The sequence below is a fragment of the Tachysurus vachellii genome, chromosome 14 (assembly GCF_030014155.1).
Source record: "Tachysurus vachellii isolate PV-2020 chromosome 14, HZAU_Pvac_v1, whole genome shotgun sequence".
In the NCBI taxonomy this organism is placed as follows: Eukaryota; Metazoa; Chordata; class Actinopteri; order Siluriformes; family Bagridae; genus Tachysurus; species Tachysurus vachellii.
The window spans coordinates 21,560,121-21,579,817 of record NC_083473.1 but is presented as its reverse complement, the minus strand read 5'-3'; the positions used below and the strand labels follow the sequence as shown (position 1 = coordinate 21,579,817).

The 19,697-nt window shown below is 39.7% G+C and overlaps 1 protein-coding gene across 5 annotated transcripts in view; it reads right to left on the bottom strand.

Annotated features, from left to right (window-relative positions):
- Window positions 1-11,198, bottom strand: part of LOC132857156 (transcriptional enhancer factor TEF-3-like) — a 35,183-nt gene extending 23,985 nt beyond the window's left edge. For 3 of the 5 annotated variants that reach the window (XM_060887151.1, XM_060887149.1, XM_060887148.1), the window contains exons 1-2: window positions 11,063-11,198; window positions 3,889-4,188 (exon numbers count right to left, since the gene is read on the bottom strand). In XM_060887151.1, the coding sequence (XP_060743134.1) occupies window positions 3,889-3,895 (7 nt within the window). In that variant the 5' untranslated portion in view covers window positions 3,896-4,188; window positions 11,063-11,198. The remainder of the gene's footprint in view (window positions 1-3,888; window positions 4,189-11,062) is intronic. The other 2 variants (XM_060887153.1, XM_060887152.1) reach the window with 1 other exon arrangement.
- Window positions 11,199-19,697: the final 8,499 nt, after the last annotated feature.

Below are 19,697 nucleotides of genomic sequence, written 5' to 3'. Positions count from 1 at the left end.
CCCTGAAGGTCTGTGGAGCCTATATTGAGAAGCATGTATAGAGATGGTGTGTTAACATGGTACTGATGATTTTTGGTTCTTGAGATAAGACATGAAAAACAAGACAGCATGAGTGTGATAATATTCACTCTAATCTCACTGCTAAAAGACAAGATGGGGATTTTGAGTCTGTCTGTCTGTCTGTCTGTCTGTCTCTCTTCTCATAAAATAAATACGGTCATGTTGCAGGGTTGAGGGGTACGAATAGGAGGGGGAGCTGGTCTAGGTGACCTGAAAGTCATACACACATACACACATACACACACACACACACACACACACACACACACACACACACACACACACACACACACAAACAGATTGACTGATTGACTAACAAGCAGACAGTTCAGGGTTGTGTGTTACAGACTGCATGAAGGAAGGAGGGGTATTTAGAGCTAGGGCATGGGACAGGTGCAGAGGCCAAGACTGGCTCTCGTCCCTCGATGTTTATCCGTCCCTCTCTGCCTCCTCTCCATCATCACACACACTCAAAGGGTAAACGTCTATTCTAGTCTCCGGTTACAGCCCCGCTGCCTTGAACCCCCGCTCACATGCCATTCCAGAGACTCCATGACACTCCCTACCCGTTGCTCACATGCCCCTCTCCTCCTCCTGTAGGGAAGGACAGGGGCAACAGAACCACAATCTGCCCCCTGTGCCCTGCTTCACTATTCAGCACCTGCCTTCACTCCTCCAGCAGCACCACACCAGGCTTTGTTTAGTTGCACAAGCTTTCACAACAGCTGGAAGGAGACGGTGAATAACGGCTAGCGCAGCACATGATGACACACGATGGCTGACTGGAGATCCGGCACATGTCCCTACTCATTCTCCTCCTCGTTCTCTTCGAGTTTGATTAATTTGTGTATCTACCCCAATCAAACCACCACTGCTCATAAGCAACTCATCTGTTAACAGTCAACAGCTCACACACACACACACACACACACACACACACACACACACACACACACACACACACACAAACAGAAAATAATGTCTCTTTAAGCTATTGCTGCCATCTAAATATCATAAGTAATTCTCGTATTTCATAAATAATAAATAATACTTGTTTATAAAAATAAACAAATAAATATATATATGTACATATATATATATATATATATATATATGTACATTTTAACAGATGACAATGTAAAAATTCAGATGTAATACACAATGTTCACATATACTGAATATATAACTTTGTGCAGCTCAGCCCAATCATTTCTGCCATAAAGCACCACAGCTGCCTCTTATTTTGACCCCCTTTCTGAGGTTTTCCATTATGCACAAGCCTGTACAATAACATGACATCTTTACCATTCAGTGTCACAACTCGGTGTCAGTGTCGTGCTTTTCACTTTCTGTGCTCTTCTTACACTGACCGATGCCAACATCGATCACCACACTGCAACCAAATACATCTTAGAAAGTTAAACGTCTTTAACATAGTCAAATCAATCGAGAGTTTCCTGTTATAAGAATACAATAAACAGAAATATATACGATTAGCAAGTAGTCTAGAAATAGTCTTGATCTTATATCTGGCTTACTGTAATAATAAATTAATCCGGTTTAAGATTTGTAAATCTGACTGAAAATTCACTCGTCATTTTTCACTGTATAAGAAAACACTCCTTCATTGTTTAGTGAGTGTGTTTTGTGTAAACTGTACGTACTGCTAGATTCGATTCAATTCAATTATTTTATCAATAGATTCTCTGACAAAACTCTGAGTCGCTTTCCATGTCGAAATTTCGATGTCTAATGAGCAAGTCAGAGGTGACAGTGGAAAGGAATAGCACCCTAAAAAGACATGTCCCTATACGGTAAATCATTTGCAAACCCTGCTTTTTCACTACACTGCCACTAGTGATGGTTCTAACAGCTAGTCACGTGTGTATGCCAGGATTATAACAATCATAAGCATATGATCTTTATTTTAACATTATTAGAAGATACAAGTAATATAAAAAAACAAATAAAACCAAAGAAAAATCTTTTTTAAATGATCTGTAAAATGTAATTTAAAAAAAAATCCAATTTCTTGTAATAAAAAAGTAAAGACGCCGCTACATTTATTTGTACATAAAATGGATAAAAAATAACCTACAAGTAAATCACATCAGGTGCAAACTAGATTTGTAAAGTTCGTCGCGACAAACTTTGATGTTGGCTTTGACGAGGCAAGTATTCGCAAAGGCCGGTGCTTTTTGGTGCGATTGGACATAAGGGTCAGTGTTACTTTTGGAGGCAAAACGAGACAGAAAGATAGGGTGCCAAAACATTTGAAGGCAGGTGGAGACGAGCATGTCACGTCATTCGAATACTCCTGAGGAAGTTCCCCTCATTGTTCTGAGTGTTTTGATATGTCACATGTCCATGTTGTAAAAAGTTTTTTGATTTTGCATATATTGGGGGCGGGGCTGCGGCACAACCGAAAGGCCAGTCGGTACACCAATTTAAACCTTTGTTCAGAGTATCACCCTAAAGGAGCTGGTCGAGTTTGGTGTAGATAGTTCGAAAACTTGCCGAGTTATAAACCTCCAAATTTTATAATGGGAGTCTATGGGAAAAAGGCCAATTTGAGACCCGGTGCCGGAAGTACCGGTACTCGGATCGCTTAGAAAAGTAATAGCAACAAACTTCAGACCAGGGTCTACAAAATATTCGAATTTGGTGCATGTGGCTCGAAAGCCCTAGGCCGCATTAAATTTTATAAATTTAAGGCTTGTATTATTTAAACCTCAGATATTTTGTTTAGTTTGTTCTTAATTGTTGAAGTGAGCTGTAACACCAAGGTGAGACCCGAAGAGCTCTCTGAGGCCTTCAGGAAGAAGATTGATGATGCTTATGTCTGGTAAAATATGTAAAAAGTTTTAAAAAGAATTTGTAATCAGACATTCCAATGTCCGGAAAATAATTTTCAAGTGATGTCCAGTTCAGGCCATTCAAGCAAATTCACCCAAAGAGCAGACTGCAAGATGCTTAAAGAAGTCTCTAAAATATCATCACGGGACCTACAGCAAGCTCTTGCTACAGCTGATGTCGGTACGTTTATTTATTATCATGGGAGGTGTGTAAGGCGGAAACCTTTGCTGTCTAAGGAAAACATGCCAAAGAGCACAGAGACAAAGGCCAAGACTTCTGTAATTGTGCTTTGGACAGATGAGTGTAAAATATAATTATTTGGGCATCATAACTGAGAGCATGTTTGGCGTAAACTAAATATATCATTTCAGCAAAAGAAAATCGTACAAACTGTGAACGGTTTAGGGATGATTTGCTGCAGCAGGACCTGACCAGCTGATCATCATAGAATCCACTATGAATTCTACACTGTATCTGAAGGTGGTCGAGGAACATTGTAAGAATATCTGTCAACAAATTGGGGTTAGGGTTAGGGTACAGGAACAGGACCTTGCAACATAACAATGACATAAAACATACCAGTAAAATCACCAAGGACTGTCTGAAAAGTAAAAAATGGAGAATTCTGGAATGGCCAATTCAAAGCCCAGATCTACACCCTATTGAGATCCTGTGGGGTGATTTGAAACGGATCATGCATGGAAGACACCGCTCAAACACACAGCTGAAAGAAATCTGCATTGAAGAGTGGGGGGAAACTTTCTTCCACATGATGTCAGAAACTGGTAGAAGGCTGAAATAAAGGTCTTATTGACGTTAAACAGCCAAATGGGAAAACACCAGCTATTAGGGCACAGGGTGTATTAACCTTTTCCTCAGTTAAAACAATCAATCTAATCTAAAGATACAAAGACTGTAGATCTGCAAGATTCATACAAAAAAGAAGGAAAAGCCTGAGCAGGAGGGGCGTACCGTACATCTTGCCCTCGTCAGAGAGGATGATTTTGCGGCGACCACATGGAGGGTAGATGGCCAACGCCTCCTGGAAGCTTTGCTCGATATCAGGGCTCCACACGCCCTCTGCATCGTTCTCCAAAGGCTTGTCCAAAGCTTCACTCAGCTCCTCACTGGCGCCCCCTGGAGAGGACGCCGACACCCACTCCGCAGACAGGGTGGTGGTGGGGGTAGTTTTCAGGAGACCTCTGAAGAGGGGTGGACCTCTGATGTGGGGGCAGAGAACTCCACCTGATCAGACGGGATCGCTGACCAATCCTAAGGACAAGAAAAAACATGTTGATATATGATGATCGAATCAAGTGCGTTTTTACGTTCGTTCCTCTATACATCTTTTATACATCACAACAAAATGATGTTTCTCCGGGCCCATGGTTCAACGGTACGCAAGACCACATATAATACAAACCCACAATAGTGTGAGATAACAGACAGGACTATGGTATTGTGGACTGCAATAGTATTAAGTTAACGATAACAAATACTGAAGATTTCATTTTACCTTGTACTATACTGTATGACAAAGCCAGGACCTCCTCTAAGGGCTAGAACAATCATGTGAGCTGTGGCTATCCCTAGATTAAGTCAGCTGCAAGATCATTGGGTACATCCCAAGATGTGTTAATCCTTCTTGGAAAAGCACCTCAGATGAAGACGTTAGAAAAAAGGCATTAAGTGTCATCTCGCATGTAACCAAGTAAACAAACTGAGAATCACTTAGCAGCCAGACAGTCTTCTGAACCGTCTGGCTGGACTGTCTGCCTCAAATCTGATCAAATCTAAAGTGCTTTACGTCTGGCTGATGGTGCAAATAACAGTGGCTGCAATTAAGCAGGTCAAATTGAGGTAGTGGAAATAATCTTATTAATGGCTTCTTCTGCTGCTCAGATGGACTTTCCACTTGTTGGCTTAATAAGGACAAGAAGAAAAGGGTAGATCCTATCCTAAAACTTGTAACGTGAAATTTCAGACCTAAAACTAGAAGAAAAAAAAATCACACCCCTTCAGCACCTTGTGGAATATGACAAACCGCTGTCAAATCAACATGGCTGCTCATACTGTAGCATCAACACCACACAAAGTAGCACTTCTTTATGTTTAAATGAGTTCCACTGCATATATCACCGGGTTCCAAAAAATCTCCATATTCTTAGGATCTACCAGCACCACATGGGTTACGCCTTCGACAGAGGTCCACTTCCAAGTTAGCCTGCAACACGTCTAGTGGTATTGAATTTGTTAATAAGTTTATCAACAGTATGATGTACAGTATCTACGACGTTTCCTGTTAAAGTCCATCTCAACTTTGAGACAGCATAGTAAACTAAGTACAGTATATATACATTTTTGAAGAAATTATCCTTAAAAAGCTTCATTTCCCCTATGAACGGAGACGTTTGAGACTACCTGTAATATTCATCTCAATCAACACACAGACATATTCGCTTGTTAATCCTATAACACTGACCACTCAGTTCACTTGGGAATGCATTTGCTAACAAAAGACATGTATGTTTCCCCAAACTTGGTAGATTCGAGTGTACGGAGGTCAATAATGATCTGATAAACTGAAATAATGCACTACTGAATTCTACCTTAAGTTATACACAAAATTATTCATTTCATCTGTATGAGTTGGAGGTAAACTAAAATCTGCCTACATCTAGGCTAGTCTTCAGTCTCCAAAGTCTCTAGCAATTTTGCTTGTTAATTGCCGCACAATTAATTAAAGACCCATACAAAGCACTTCAGAATTGAGCCAGTTAAGCTCTTGCTTTCATTCTTTGTCTCACGCACACAATGAAGGGGTGACTTAAAGGGCTGAAGTGTGTCTGGGGGTTCGTGCTAAGATCTGTAATGAAAACAGGGCTTTGACAAATCCATTGTAAAAAGGATGTGTGTGTGTGTGTGTGTGTGTGTGTGTGTGTGTGTTTACGAGTACAACGGGAGGACTTGCATACGGGAAAAGGAGGGTTACGACACGTCATGTACAGTATGATTCAGTTGCCTGCTGATAGCACACAAGCTTCCTTAAAGTCCTAATTAGGGCTCCGTGCATCAGCGGAGGTCAACAGCGACACTAGTGCATATTAACAGACCGAGTACGGAATAGGCAGGTGTTTAGTGAGCTGGGGTGCTGTTCAAAGATCAGCAAGAAGAGAATAAATAAGCCAGAAGAAAATAACTTCATGAAGGTGTGATAAACAAATTCTGAGAAACAGAACCAGTTATATTGAAGGACTGCAGTCATAGACTTACATGTGGATTCTGTACACACAAACATGGAAACAGGAAGCATACACACACACACACACACACACACATCAAGGTTATGTCTATTCATTAGCAGAAACAGTCTGAACAGAACAATAGTAGCACTGAGGAGTGCATTATCAAATGTGTAAGTTACTTTCAATTCAATTTATTTGTATAGCGCTTTTAACAATTCACATTGTCTCAAAGCAGCTTTATAGAAGTATAAAAACAAAAAAATAAATAATAAAAAATAAAAAATAAGAATAAAAATCAATAAATAAATACATACATACTATATATCTCTAACATGTATACCTAATGACTAAGCCAGAGGTGACGATGGTGAGGAAAAACTCCCTGAGATGATATGAGAAAGAAACCTTGAGAGGAACCAGGCTCAGACGTCAACCTCATCCTTTCATTTATATATAATAAATGTTGTATGTGATCAATTTACTAGTCCATTCAGTGAAAGTTAAAATGATTTATAATGTCATGCTACAAAGCATGTTTAATCTAAACAGCATATATAACACTGAAAATCCACCCATCCGTTTTCTGTACCGCTTGTCCTACACAGGCTAACAGGGAACCCGTAGTCTATTCCAGGGGACTAGGTGAACAAGGCAGGTGAAACCCTGGACTGCAATTTAGATCTCAAAACTCAATCAGCCTACCATGCATGTCTTGGGACTTGGGGAGGAAACCAGAGTACCCAGAGGAAACCCCCAAAACATGGGAGAAACAAGCAAACTCCACACACATTTGGAGCAGAGGCAGGAACTGAAACCTCACATGTGCTCACAGCTGTAAGATGTGGTATCCTTGTGGTTAAGGTGTTATCCCAGGCCTACTAACCTGCCACTGCTGGGCCCTTGTGCAAGGCCCTTAACCCTCAATTGCTCAGTTGTATAAAAAGATAAAATGTAAGCCACTCTGGATAAGAACGTCTGCCAAATGTAATGTAGAACACCTGCATTTAGGTTTTATATGCATCATATACTGTAGCCTGGTTCTGGTGATATACCACTAAGGGGTTTTCACTTAGATTTGAATGCAATGAAAATCATAAGGTCTGAACTCATATCACAGAACCCAAATGTTTTATGAAAGCCGTTCCGTTAATTCTGCTTTTATAGGAAAATAATCCATGATAAATAAATATCTCCTCATAGAAAGCTTCACTATAGCAACAATTACTTCATTTGTTTTAATACGTTTTATAATGCATTGGAGATTCCTTAAGTTGTTGAGATACATTGCGAGCCAATAATTGTGGTACTGTATGTTCCGATCTCTCAGCCGTGATGTTACAGGAAGTGAATCAGCAGCTTCTGATCAGTCGGAAATCAACAGCACGGCATGGTGCTGCTTGAGCGTTAAGGAGCGTAAGTTCATACACGTGTGTGCTATACGCACATCTGTTTGTCATTGTCTCTTATTATCCCCATATTTTCTGAACTGATATGCTACTACAGATAATCCATCTCATCTGTTTTTTTCTAGGCACACATGTACAGGCTGCACTCACGCAAATCCCAAACACACACACATGGAGTACATGTATGTTGTGAAAGTAAAACTCAGCTGGATGCAATTTGCTTTAATCCAGGTAAATGTGGGAAGTAGGGAAAGTAAACATGAAGCTATGATCAAGGTTGGAAAGCGTACACTGTCACACTTACATACTCACTTTCCATCACACACACACACACACACACATACTGTACCATTGTTGAATGTCTTAAGGTCTTACCTTATTGTTATTCTTCATTTTAAAGTCTATTATTCAATAACTTGAGTTAAGCTAATAGGACAAATATTGTATGTCGTTACAAGAGTGAGCAGTGTACTATAAAACATCCAGTTAACTCCATGCCTACAGCATGAGGGTCAGTGTAATGCATCAGTGGGTGTAAAGGTAACTTTATAAACTTCATTCAGGGCTGCTAAGCTTAGTGTTCACCACAGAGCTCGACAATGCTGACAGCCATGACTGGTGTCTAATGAGAGCCATGTGGGCTGTGATTATGACGGGACTTTAAACATTGCTGCTGTAGAACTGCTGTCGCAACATCACTATCGTCCGTCATATTACACCACTGATATCTTATTACTCACGTTAGGTGGCTTTATACCCCAGCACTGCCATCATAATAATCCAAATGATATTAATGCGTTTTTCTAGTACATCACCGTTTCTATAGATCACAGAGACTCGACCAACCGACGCTCCGCACAACCTAAAGCAAATAATAAACGGATTACGAAAAGCTTATTGCTGTTCGTTTTCAAATTAACAACAGGCTTACCAGAGATTCTAAAAAACTCATCATGTCATTGTGACCTAATGATACTGTAAAACATCGAAACTTCGAAATATCGAACGAACAGCATCAAATTGTATCGCATATCATATCGTATCATATCATATCATATCATATCATATCTTCTAATACAATATAATATCGAAGCAGATACAACAGCAAAACCTTTATAATCTAGATTTAATGGCACTGAGTTCATCAATTAATTAGAAATATCGATTCTTTTACAAATTAGTGCGCTATCAAAGATATTAAATTCTTCCAAGCATGCTGCGATTAGAAAATAATTAGCTCGGAGTGGTAACGATATGTCTTTTCACCAACACAGCAGTGATTATTTTATTATAACAGCATGCCATGTCATGTTTTATTCCTAACTTAATAAGCACATTTCGTTTGCATTTCTCATTTCTGTCACATTGTGTCTACTTTCCAGCTCTTGCTGAACTGTCAGTGCACAGCAAGTCAAACACACACACACACACACACACACACACACAGAGACGTGTGTGCTGACAGGTTGGATTGTTGGTTCTGTCAAAACTATCATAAACATGCGAGTTGTTACATTTAGATTAAGTTTGACACACAATGATGCAACCAACCCACTCTATGAAAACTCTAGAGTGTGGTGATGAAGTGAAGTTGAAGTGCTGTATAACAACGGTCACTCTTCTGTTACTTATTTTCCCCCGTGAAGCTAACAATTCTCACCTTCTCAGCTTCCGTTACAAACCAAACCAAGGTGCAATCCTATTTTAATCCTATGCATCTGTGACATCGTGGGACAATAAGCTTGTATAGGCTTTAAGTCAATCTAAAAGTGAAATATACAGAAGGAGACAAATGCTAAATGTGTGTGTGTGTGCGTGTGTGTGTGTGTGTGTGTGTGTGTGTGTGTGTGTTGGGGTGGGGTGCAGTGGGGTTGTTAATAAAACAAGGTAAAAAAGGTTTGGTTAGAATCCTGATTCAGATCTAGGTGTTATCCTTTTATTTCGTTTTTTTTTTTTTTTTTCTGGATTCACTTATGATCTTACTTAATTGACACAATGCTTAAAACATTTGGTGTTCCACGTAACAGGTCATTAGCATGACATGGAGCATACCACGGTGTACTTTTGCTCAAAGCGTAATACAACAGACAACCCTTCCATTCCTTGCATTGTTACTTTTACAGTACCAGCACAACACCATGAAATAATGCACAAAAAGAAAGAGAGTGTACAAAAGAAATATATGAATACATTAATATGTAATACAAATATTCTTAAATCAGTGAAATCTACAGGACCGTGTACATCTCGGAAGAGATCGTGCTAGAATATCTCTACGACAAGACACTTCTGTTAGTGTAAACGCTTCAGTTAAACTCTACTAAGAGTCCAAACAGCGAATAACAGAAGTCTTTATTTTCTATTAGTTTTAAAGAATTAAAAAGAAATTAAAATAAATAACCGAATCTGTTAATAAAACATGTTCCTTGACTTTGAGTTACTTGAATTAGACTCTGACCGAACTCTGAATGCACAAACCTACATCTACAGACACACACACACACACACACACACAGACAACACAGAAAACACACACATAAACTCCTCAAACACTTCACAGGATTCCGGCTGAACTATTCGGACTCAACATCTGACACGTTAATGCGGAAAAACCTAGAAGCATAACTGAGTATTTATTTTCTGATGTTTCATATGTTCTTAAAACCAACAAAATATTTCATTAGGTTTTGTTAGGTTTCAAATATTTTGTTTATTAAGTACCAGAAATGTTCGAACAGTGCCAAATTGTCAAAAGGTGTAAAATATCAGTAGAACGAAAGAACCACAAAAGGTTTGCGTGAACCTTTCTGAACGTGGTGTATATTTTCTAACATAACTTTAACATCCCTACAATATCTCTCTACTATCATCCTGTGAATATCCTTTGTAAGTTATAATGTCATATCTGGATTTATGAAATCAGGGTGAAGCAGAACAGAACGAGATGGTCATGATTTTTTATTCAATCTGTTTCCTGAAACATGGTTTTTGATTCTTGAGATGTGAAAAATGTATTAAGACATTTTTATGATTTATTTTTTATCATTATTAACGTACTAAAATGACATGTTTACAGTCTGCTCATTTACATACAGTCCTGTTACATTGTTGTGTACTAACACACATACACACACACACACACACACACACACACACACACACATATGAAGTTCCTTCTGGTTTTGTAACCTATTAAACATTAAATAGTGTAATAACAGAACTTCATCGTGGGCCAGGTTGGTGTGATTAGTTTCTGTTAAAGTTCTGGGCCACGCTCAGGAAGAAGTCATTGTTGGACTGAAAAGAAAAGCAAAAAAAAAAACAAATAAAGTGATAAAAAAAAATAAAAAATCATTCGCCGAGTGTCGTGAACACGTTTGGAAACAAGTCGTTCTCAAGTTTGACTTTAGATAACAGAACTTCATGGGGAAACAACATGCATTTCAGAATATCACCGGAGTGGACTAGGTTTAAAAAAGAAAATAACGTGCTTACCTCTTAAAAGAGAAGAGCTGAGGCAGTCAATCAGTCGTGGTGTCTCATTTAAGGGTAGAATGTGGACCGAATTAGCGCAGTATTTCGCCAGCTCTGACGCCGCAGCTTGAAGGAAGCAGGAATGTGAGGAATGGGCTCAGGGAATGAAGGAGAGAGAAAGAGAGGAAAGAGGAGGAGGGGGTGCGTAATGAGGGGAGGGTCCGACTCTGAAAAGGAAAACGAACAGTCCTGCTGTCGACTGGAATACAATCAGAGTCACCGCTCTTATCAGGATCTGGAACCAAGTGAGCCGGTGAATGTAAATGGATATAGATTTGGGTCATTCTCTGTGTGCTGTAGTTTCTGTGTCCATGAACAACAGCCACCTCTCAAATGACCTGTTGCCTTATAATGGTCTACTTTTATAGTGTATATACAGTACTGTATGGTACAATGCAAAAGCCTTGTATGCTGTAAAGCCTTCAAAATAAAGAATTTCATAGTTCTTTTAAACAAGCAGTAAACATGAATAAACTTAACAAAGACAGTATTTGGTGTAACAACCCTTTGCTTTTTAAAAAGTAATCTAAAGTAAGATACACTTTGGAGTTTTATAAGAAAATTTGATTTCATTCAGTCTCGATTGCTTCGGTTTCCTTCATGTTAGTTTTTTTTATTATTTGTTTCTCGTTTTGCTTGAAAAGTGGTCTATTACATAATTTTTACGACTTTCATCAAGTAATGTTTGTAAATCTAAAATGTTTTGCACCGACTCAGTAATGAAAAAGAAGTCAAATAAATGACAAGACAAAATTTGTATTTAAAAATAAAAAAATAGGGTGAATTCGATTTGTTGAGAAAATTCTGCAAAAAGATAAAGAGCACAGGGTGTAAATAAATACAAAATCAAATCACTTAATTTTTTTAATGATATGTCAATGGAGAATGCTAAAAGAAATGCTACAGTTAGTCTCTATAACCACGCTGTAAAGTTGCGATGAGCAGAAAAGCATCTCATAATGCATTAAACCTATTAAACCTTAAAAAAGTCTTAAAGCACCACAGCTGGAATCCACTGGAGTCCATGGACCCAGCCTGACTGTGTCAGCAGTCCAGGATGGTGGGGATGGTGTAATAACGTGGGGAATGTTTTCTTCCCACACTTTCCCCACGCCATTACACCATCCTCACCAACAGTCAGGCTGGGTCCATGAACTGTCAGGGATGCAGGATAAAATAGACCCAAATGCAGGATAGCTAAAATAAACAGGGTTTATTAACTAAAAAACAGAGAACAGGACAAAGACAACAGCAGACACGACTAGGACATGACAACAGGAGACAACATAGGATTCCGCGCTGCTCAAGGCAACGTGGCTCAACTAAATACTGACAACAATTAACACATGAGGAACAGGTGTGCAGAGGTGGGGAGGAAGGGACAAGGGCAGGGCAGACATGTGACACAAAACATAAACAAATGCACGTGGCCAAAGTCCGGGCTGAGTCCTGACATGGACTCTGCTGTTGGCACCAAATTCTGACTTTATCATCACTGAGCCTCAGCAGAAATCAGCAGAAAAGATTCATCAGACCAGGCTATACTGTATTTTCCCAGTCCTCAGCAGTCCAGATTTAACGAGTCTGTACTCAATGCAGCCCAGGGCTGTCACCAGAACATATAGAATGGGTGGCATTTCATTTTCTTAGTGGGCACACTTGTATATCATCTGAGAAACAGACATTCAGTAGTCTATGACTAGGATGAATCTTTAGACCAATTTCTCATATCCATGGCTTTGCTGTACGCAAAATTCGATTTTGAGATCGCATGCAATGCGTAGCTGCTGAGCAAAGGAATTATTTCCGTAACGTTATAAACAAAACTGTATACTTAACTACTCACTCACTCTCACTCATTTTCTACCGCTTATCCGAACTACCCCGGGTCACGGGGAGCCTGTGCCTATCTCAGGCATCATCGGGCATCAAGGCAGGATACACCCTGGACGGAGTGCCAACCCATCACAGGGCACACACACACACTCTCATTCACTCACGCATTCACACACTACGGACAATTTTCCAGAGATGCCAATGAACCTACCATGCATGTCTTTGGACCGGGGGAGGAAACCGGAGTACCCGGAGGAAACCCCCGGGGCACGGGGAGAACATGCAAACTCCACACACACAAGGTGGAGGCGGGAATCGAACCCCCGACCCTGGAGGTGTGAGGGATGTGCTAACCACTAAGCCACCGTGCCCCCATACTTAACTATATGATTTATATTTTATACATATGCTACACACAAACTGCATATTGTCATTTTAATAAATAGAACTACTGGTACTTCTAACACAAAAATATAAATATTGAATAAATATTGCTGCGGGAGACAGGAGACTTGCCATTGGCTGTTTTATTTGAATTATTAATGAGGTAGGTTTGCATGCTGTTTTGGGATGTTTTTTAAGTCATTTAAATACAATTATGTTTAGTTACGTTTTGTGTAATAACTGAATATTCATTTTCCGATTCATATTTCTGACGATAATGTTTTGTGTATTTCTGCATAAGTGTTTGAGTGTTGTTGTTGACCATGTGCATCCCTTCATGGCCTCAATTTACAAATCTTACAAATGGCAAAATCTTGAAAACTTCCTCAAGCCACCTCAACCTTCCTCAAGCATTGTGCCTCACCACCTCAAGCAAAAATCATCTCACACTGGTTTCATGAACATGAATGAGTTCAGTGTTCTTCATTGGCCTTCCAAATTTCAGACAAAAATGCTTTTGGAGGTGAAACCAGAAGGTGAAATAATTTGTTTTTGACTATCAGTTTAAATTGCCTAAGAAGCATTTTGCTTGCACAATTATTTTAGAAAAGATTCTCGGTTTCTCTGTTAAGAACGTGTTTTCTTCATTTCCCTTGTCTGAATCTGAATTTTGCATTTTCTCTCTGTGTCCTTCATCCTACCTCCTAAAACATGTAGGTGGACTGGTTATGTAAAAATTGCACGTATGTGAGTGAGAATGTGTGTATACACATTGCCCTGCAACGGACTATCGCCTCACTCAGGGTCTGCACCTTGTTCCCAGGTTTCCTACAATGGGCTCTGGATCCAACTCATCCCTGAGCCATGAGAAGTTATTAAAGGTGAACTAATCCCTATCATGTTTCCCTTCTTTTTACTTTGTACACAGTTAGTACAGTATGTTGTACTTCACTTCTATTTATTTGTATAGCGATTTTAACAATTCACGTTGTCTCAAAGCAGCTTTACAGAAGTATAGAACAAAAAATAAATTACGTCACTATTTATCTCTAACATCTATTCCTAATGAGCAAGCCGGACACGACAGTGGTAGAAAAAAACTACCTGAGTTGATGTGAGGAAGAAACCTTGAGAGGATCCAGGCTCAGAAGGGAACCCGTCGTCATTCGGGTGACACTGGACAGGAAATAATGTAAATGTAAATAATGTCCTTTCTACAACAGTTTATAATAGTGCAACCGAGAGCTCCGGAGGAACTAATGGGTCAGCGTAAACACTGAGTTCAGCACAGACCCAACACTAATTCCTTCCTGCCAAAGTCTTCAAATGATTGCTGATAAAGACCAGACCATACAGCTGACTGATGCAACAATGGTTCTAAGGAGGCATGACAGTCTCTGGGCGGCTTCATCCACAGCAATCCCATGAGTCTCTTTGAGAAATTAATCTATCTTAATGTCACATCCCTTTTACCAATCAATTGCCATCACATTTGATTGCATATTTTATTCCATTTTGATTGATGTTCCTGATACTGTATCAAATCCTTTCAAATTATTCTCTACACTTGTTATGTCTATGAGTCCTAATAGAGTGGGTTATACATATAATACACAAATGTTCATATCACACCGGTCATTTCTTTTGAGGAATAGAATCTTGAGGAATTGTCTTGTAGTATCTAGACACCATGTACGGTTGATATTCTGGTATTGGACAGTCTCTTCTAGACACACATGAGCATTTTAAAATCACTCATCCACTGCAGGGATATTGCCTTGCTGACCTAGATCTACAGAAAACCCTGCACACAACTGTTATGTAGTCAAGTACAGAGAAATTCTACTTAAATAAAAGAATTGACAATGTCAGAATCTTATTCAATTAAAAGAAGAAATATGAGGCCAAAATATGTACTAATGTAAGTAAACTATGTTACGTATTTCATTAGATATAAACTACGTTAACAGCATTTATTCATGTGAAAAGTAGCTTTTATTACTTGTCTAATTAAAACATTTAGTCTGTAAGCTGGGGGCACGGTGGCTTAGTGGTTAGCACGTTCGCCTCACACCTCCAGGGTTGGGGGTTCGATTCCCGCCTCCGCCTTGTGTGTGTGGAGTTTGCATGTTCTCCCCGTGCCTCGGGGGTTTCCTCTGGGTACTCCGGTTTCCTCCCCCGATCCAAAGACATGCATGGTAGGTTGATTGGCATCTCTGGAAAAATTGTCCGTAGTGTGTGATTGCGTGAGTGAATGAGAGTGTGTGTGTGCCCTGTGATGGGTTGGCACTCCGTCCAGGGTGTATCCTGCCTTGATGCCCGATGACGCCTGAGATAGGCACAGGCTCCCCGTGATAAGCGGTAGAAAATGAGTGAGTGAGTCTGTAAGCACTATCTGATCTATCAATGTTTGCTGGTCGTATGCGTAGTTTGTCTTATATACGATAGTTTGAATAAAAATATATCATCAAAATTACTGATTAAAAGAATCTGGTAAGTATCAGCATAATAGATGTGTTACTGTAGTCAATAGATACAGTACGTCTTAGTAATCTGTAGGTCAACATATTTATAGTGCTTTAATTTCAGTTTGTTTAGGTCAGTGGTGACTGAAGTGGTTAAGTTGATAGGTGCTAGGTGCCCGGTGCCCGGTGCCCGGTGCCCGGAAGTCATGGCCTAATGGTTAGAGAGTTTGACTCCTAACCCTAAGGTTGTGGGTTCGAGTCTCGGGCCGGCCACGACTGAGCAAGTGCTCCCCGGGCACCGCAGCATAAATGGCTGCCCACTGCTCCGGGTGTGTGTTCATGGTGTTTGTGTGTGTGTTCACTGCTGTGTGTGTGCACTTTGGATGGGTTAAATGCAGAGAATGAATTCTGAGTATGGGTCACCATGTCACACACTTTTTCACTTTTTAATCGGGGTTCAAGCCCCAGCACTGCCAAGCTGCCACTTTTGAGGCCCTTGAGCAAGGCCCTTAACTCTCTCTGCTCCAGGGGCGCTGTATCATAGCTGTTAGGATATGTGGATATGCGAAGAAAAGAATTCCACTGTGCTGTAATGTATATGTGGCTAAAATAAATGCTTCCATGTCCCAATTCATTCATTCATTTGTCCTCGTCTCAAACTGTGACAAAATTATACATATACACAGCGAATATAACATATATTTATTGCAATATTTATCACTCTGTAACTGTTCTAGTACCGAGGATACAGTACCAGTGATTGCTGATAAATACATAATGATGTTTCTTAATAGTTTTCCTATTTAAAGTAGGATAGTTAATCTGTCTACCTGCTAAGCTGTTTAAAGTGTAGGACATGATGGCTATACATCCTTATCCTTGTTCCTGGGCTCTATTTACAGTAAGCAATATTATATAACTTGTGTCTCTTTGAGGGATAAAGATTAATCTCAGGATCTAGCAGGAACCCTTTAAGAGAGCTGGTCTATATAACAGTCCTAGGATTAATGAAGGCATAATTAAATGGCTTCATTTTTCCAGATGAGAAAAATGAGAACCGACTTCATTGGTCTGACTTTCTGAGGCACTCAATAGACATTGAAAAAATTCTATAGAAGAGGGTTTTTTTTTTTTGGTCTGGACAACCAGGAGTGTCTACAAAGCATGGCTTGTGGTAGGACCAGCATGTCAAGGTGGAAGGATTTAAGCACAACAAATATAATTTTGTAAAAATAATGCAATTTCCTGATAACATGCCACTTCTGAGTTCTAGGCAGGTGGATGGGTTTTCCTACATCCAATAGACAATCATCATCAGTGTGAACTGGAGAGTCAATTTAGCTCTTAAATAAGGACGAGTCCAGCTTCTGTGTGAAGTATCGTAAATACTGGAATTTCTTCACTGAGGTCCATCCATACTGCGGAGATTAAAACAGCTTAGGAACGATTTATAAATGATTCCTAAATGGATCATAAAATAGAGCTTTAAACATTCATTCATCTTCTACCTCGGGTCACGGGGAGCCTGTGCCTATCTCAGGCATCATCGGGCATCAAGGCAGGATACACCCTGGACGGAGTGCCAACCCATCGCAGGGCACACACACACACTCATTCACTCACGCATTCACACACTACGGACAATTTTCCAGAGATGCCAATTAACCTACCATGCATGTCTTTGGACCGGGGGAGGAAACCAGAGTACCCGGAGGAAACCCCCGAGGCACGAGGAGAACATGCAAACTCCACACACACAAGGTGGAGGCGGGAATCGAACCCCGACCCTGGAGGTGTGAGGCGAACGTGCTAACCACTAAGCCACCATGCCCCCCAGCTTTAAGCATTCCATTGAAAAATACCTTAAAATAACTTAAAACTACCTTTGTTATTTCAGCAAAGTGAATGAAGTGTAAAGGGAAATAACTTGGCACTTGTAGGCTTCATAAAGTAACACTTCCTAAACCTAACGCTAGTTGTTTGGGAAGCAGTGTAAGATGAACAAGTTTTTGCAGGTGGGCTACTGAATTAAACCCTTGTCTTTATGTGTATATTAAATGTTTTTTATGTGTATATTAAAAAAAGAACGCCTGCCAAAGACCGTAAATGTAAGAGAATTAGTGAAGTCAGACACTGATGTTGTAAGAGCGAAGACGTCTGTGGTGCAGTCAGTGTTTTCCGGTTCATCCCAAAGGTGTTCGGTGGGGTTGAGTCAGAGTCATCTTTATATGAAGGACACTCGAGATCTTTCACTCCATCCTCGTCAAACCCTGTCTCCGTAGAGCACGTTTTGTGCACAGATGCATTGTCCGAACTATCCGAACTATCCGAACTATCCTCGGGTCACGGGGATCCTGTGCCTATCTCAGGCGTCATCGGGCATCAAGGCAGGATACACCCTGGACGGAGTGCCAACCCATCACAGGGCACACACACTCTCATTCACTCACGCAATCACACACTACGGACAATTTTCCAGAGATGCCAATCAACCTACCATGCATGTCTTTGGACCGGGGGAGGAAACCGGAGTACCCGGAGGAAACCCCCGAGGCACGGGGAGAACATGCAAACTCCACACACACAAGGCGGAGGCGGGAATCGAACCCCCAACCCTGGAGGTGTGAGGCGAACGTGCTAAACTCTAAGCCACCGTGCCCCCCGTCTCTAAGTTCTACTGAAGTAAAATTATACGTAACAGCATACAAAGACATCCTGTATAATATCGTGCTTCCAGTTTTGTTGCAGCTGCTTTGAGAAAACAGTCAAAAGGGTGTGATGTTCAGGTCACAGGAATGTAATTTGGCTAATAGCCGTAGTCTGAAAGAACCCTGTAATTAAAACTACATTGATTAAAATCTCTTATTCATTGATATATTCACAAATGAACTGCCAAATTTTTAAATATCAACGTTAGAATAACCAAATTATGTTATGTTCTGTATATATATAATCACACAGTGTCACCCATATGAGGATGAGGTTCCCCTTTGATTCTGGTTCCTCTCAAGGTTTCTTCCTTTACCATCTAAGAGACTTTTTCCTTGCCACTGCTGCCCGAGTCACCTAATCTTGAATTTTGTATTCTATTAACCTTTATATTATTCTTTATATTAACCTTTTGTTCTATGTTTATGTTCTGTAAAGCTGCTTTGAGACAATGTCAATTGTAAAAAGCGCCATACAAATAAACTTGAATTGAAATGAATTGAATGTTCACAGTAAATAAACTGAACCTGACCTTTCATTCTATTTACTAGAAGTATGTATGAATAATTCAAGTTCCTTTTCCAGATTTTTTCATGTAAGAACTCATGTACTGTGGCTGTAGTACTCAGCTTCGTCTGCTCCAAAGCCTGATCCAATTCCTCACTTACTAATCAATCACTGAATATTTGCTGGAATATTGATTTGCATCATTAATGTAAAACAATGACTGCGTTTTTCATATCTAGTGCAACACCTCTGTTCACCTCTCACCTTCTTATTTAGAGAATTTAGGTCTGCAAAAATCACCAAATTTACAAAAGCTGTAACAACGTTATTTTTTTTATTTTTTATTTTATTTTATTTTTTTTTGACGTTCTATTTCAAATCGTTTTATTTAACAGAGTTTTAAACAGCTTCAAACAACCTGATGTTTGTGATGAAATATGCAAAAGCTTTAAAATTAACCCTGCATCTTTTTTCTATAGATTTGTTCCACGTACTGTATGTTTTTAACTGAATTAGCTCTAATATTTGCTTTATTATACAGTAATTCCTTCTCAGAAACGCACACCTATGTGTAATCCCACATACAAAGGCAACGCAAAGAGCAGCAAATTATTAAAATAGACCAAATAATTATTTACGTGAAACATTTGAATGAAAGTTTGTCTTTAATTTGAAAAAAAAAAAAAAAAGGGCTA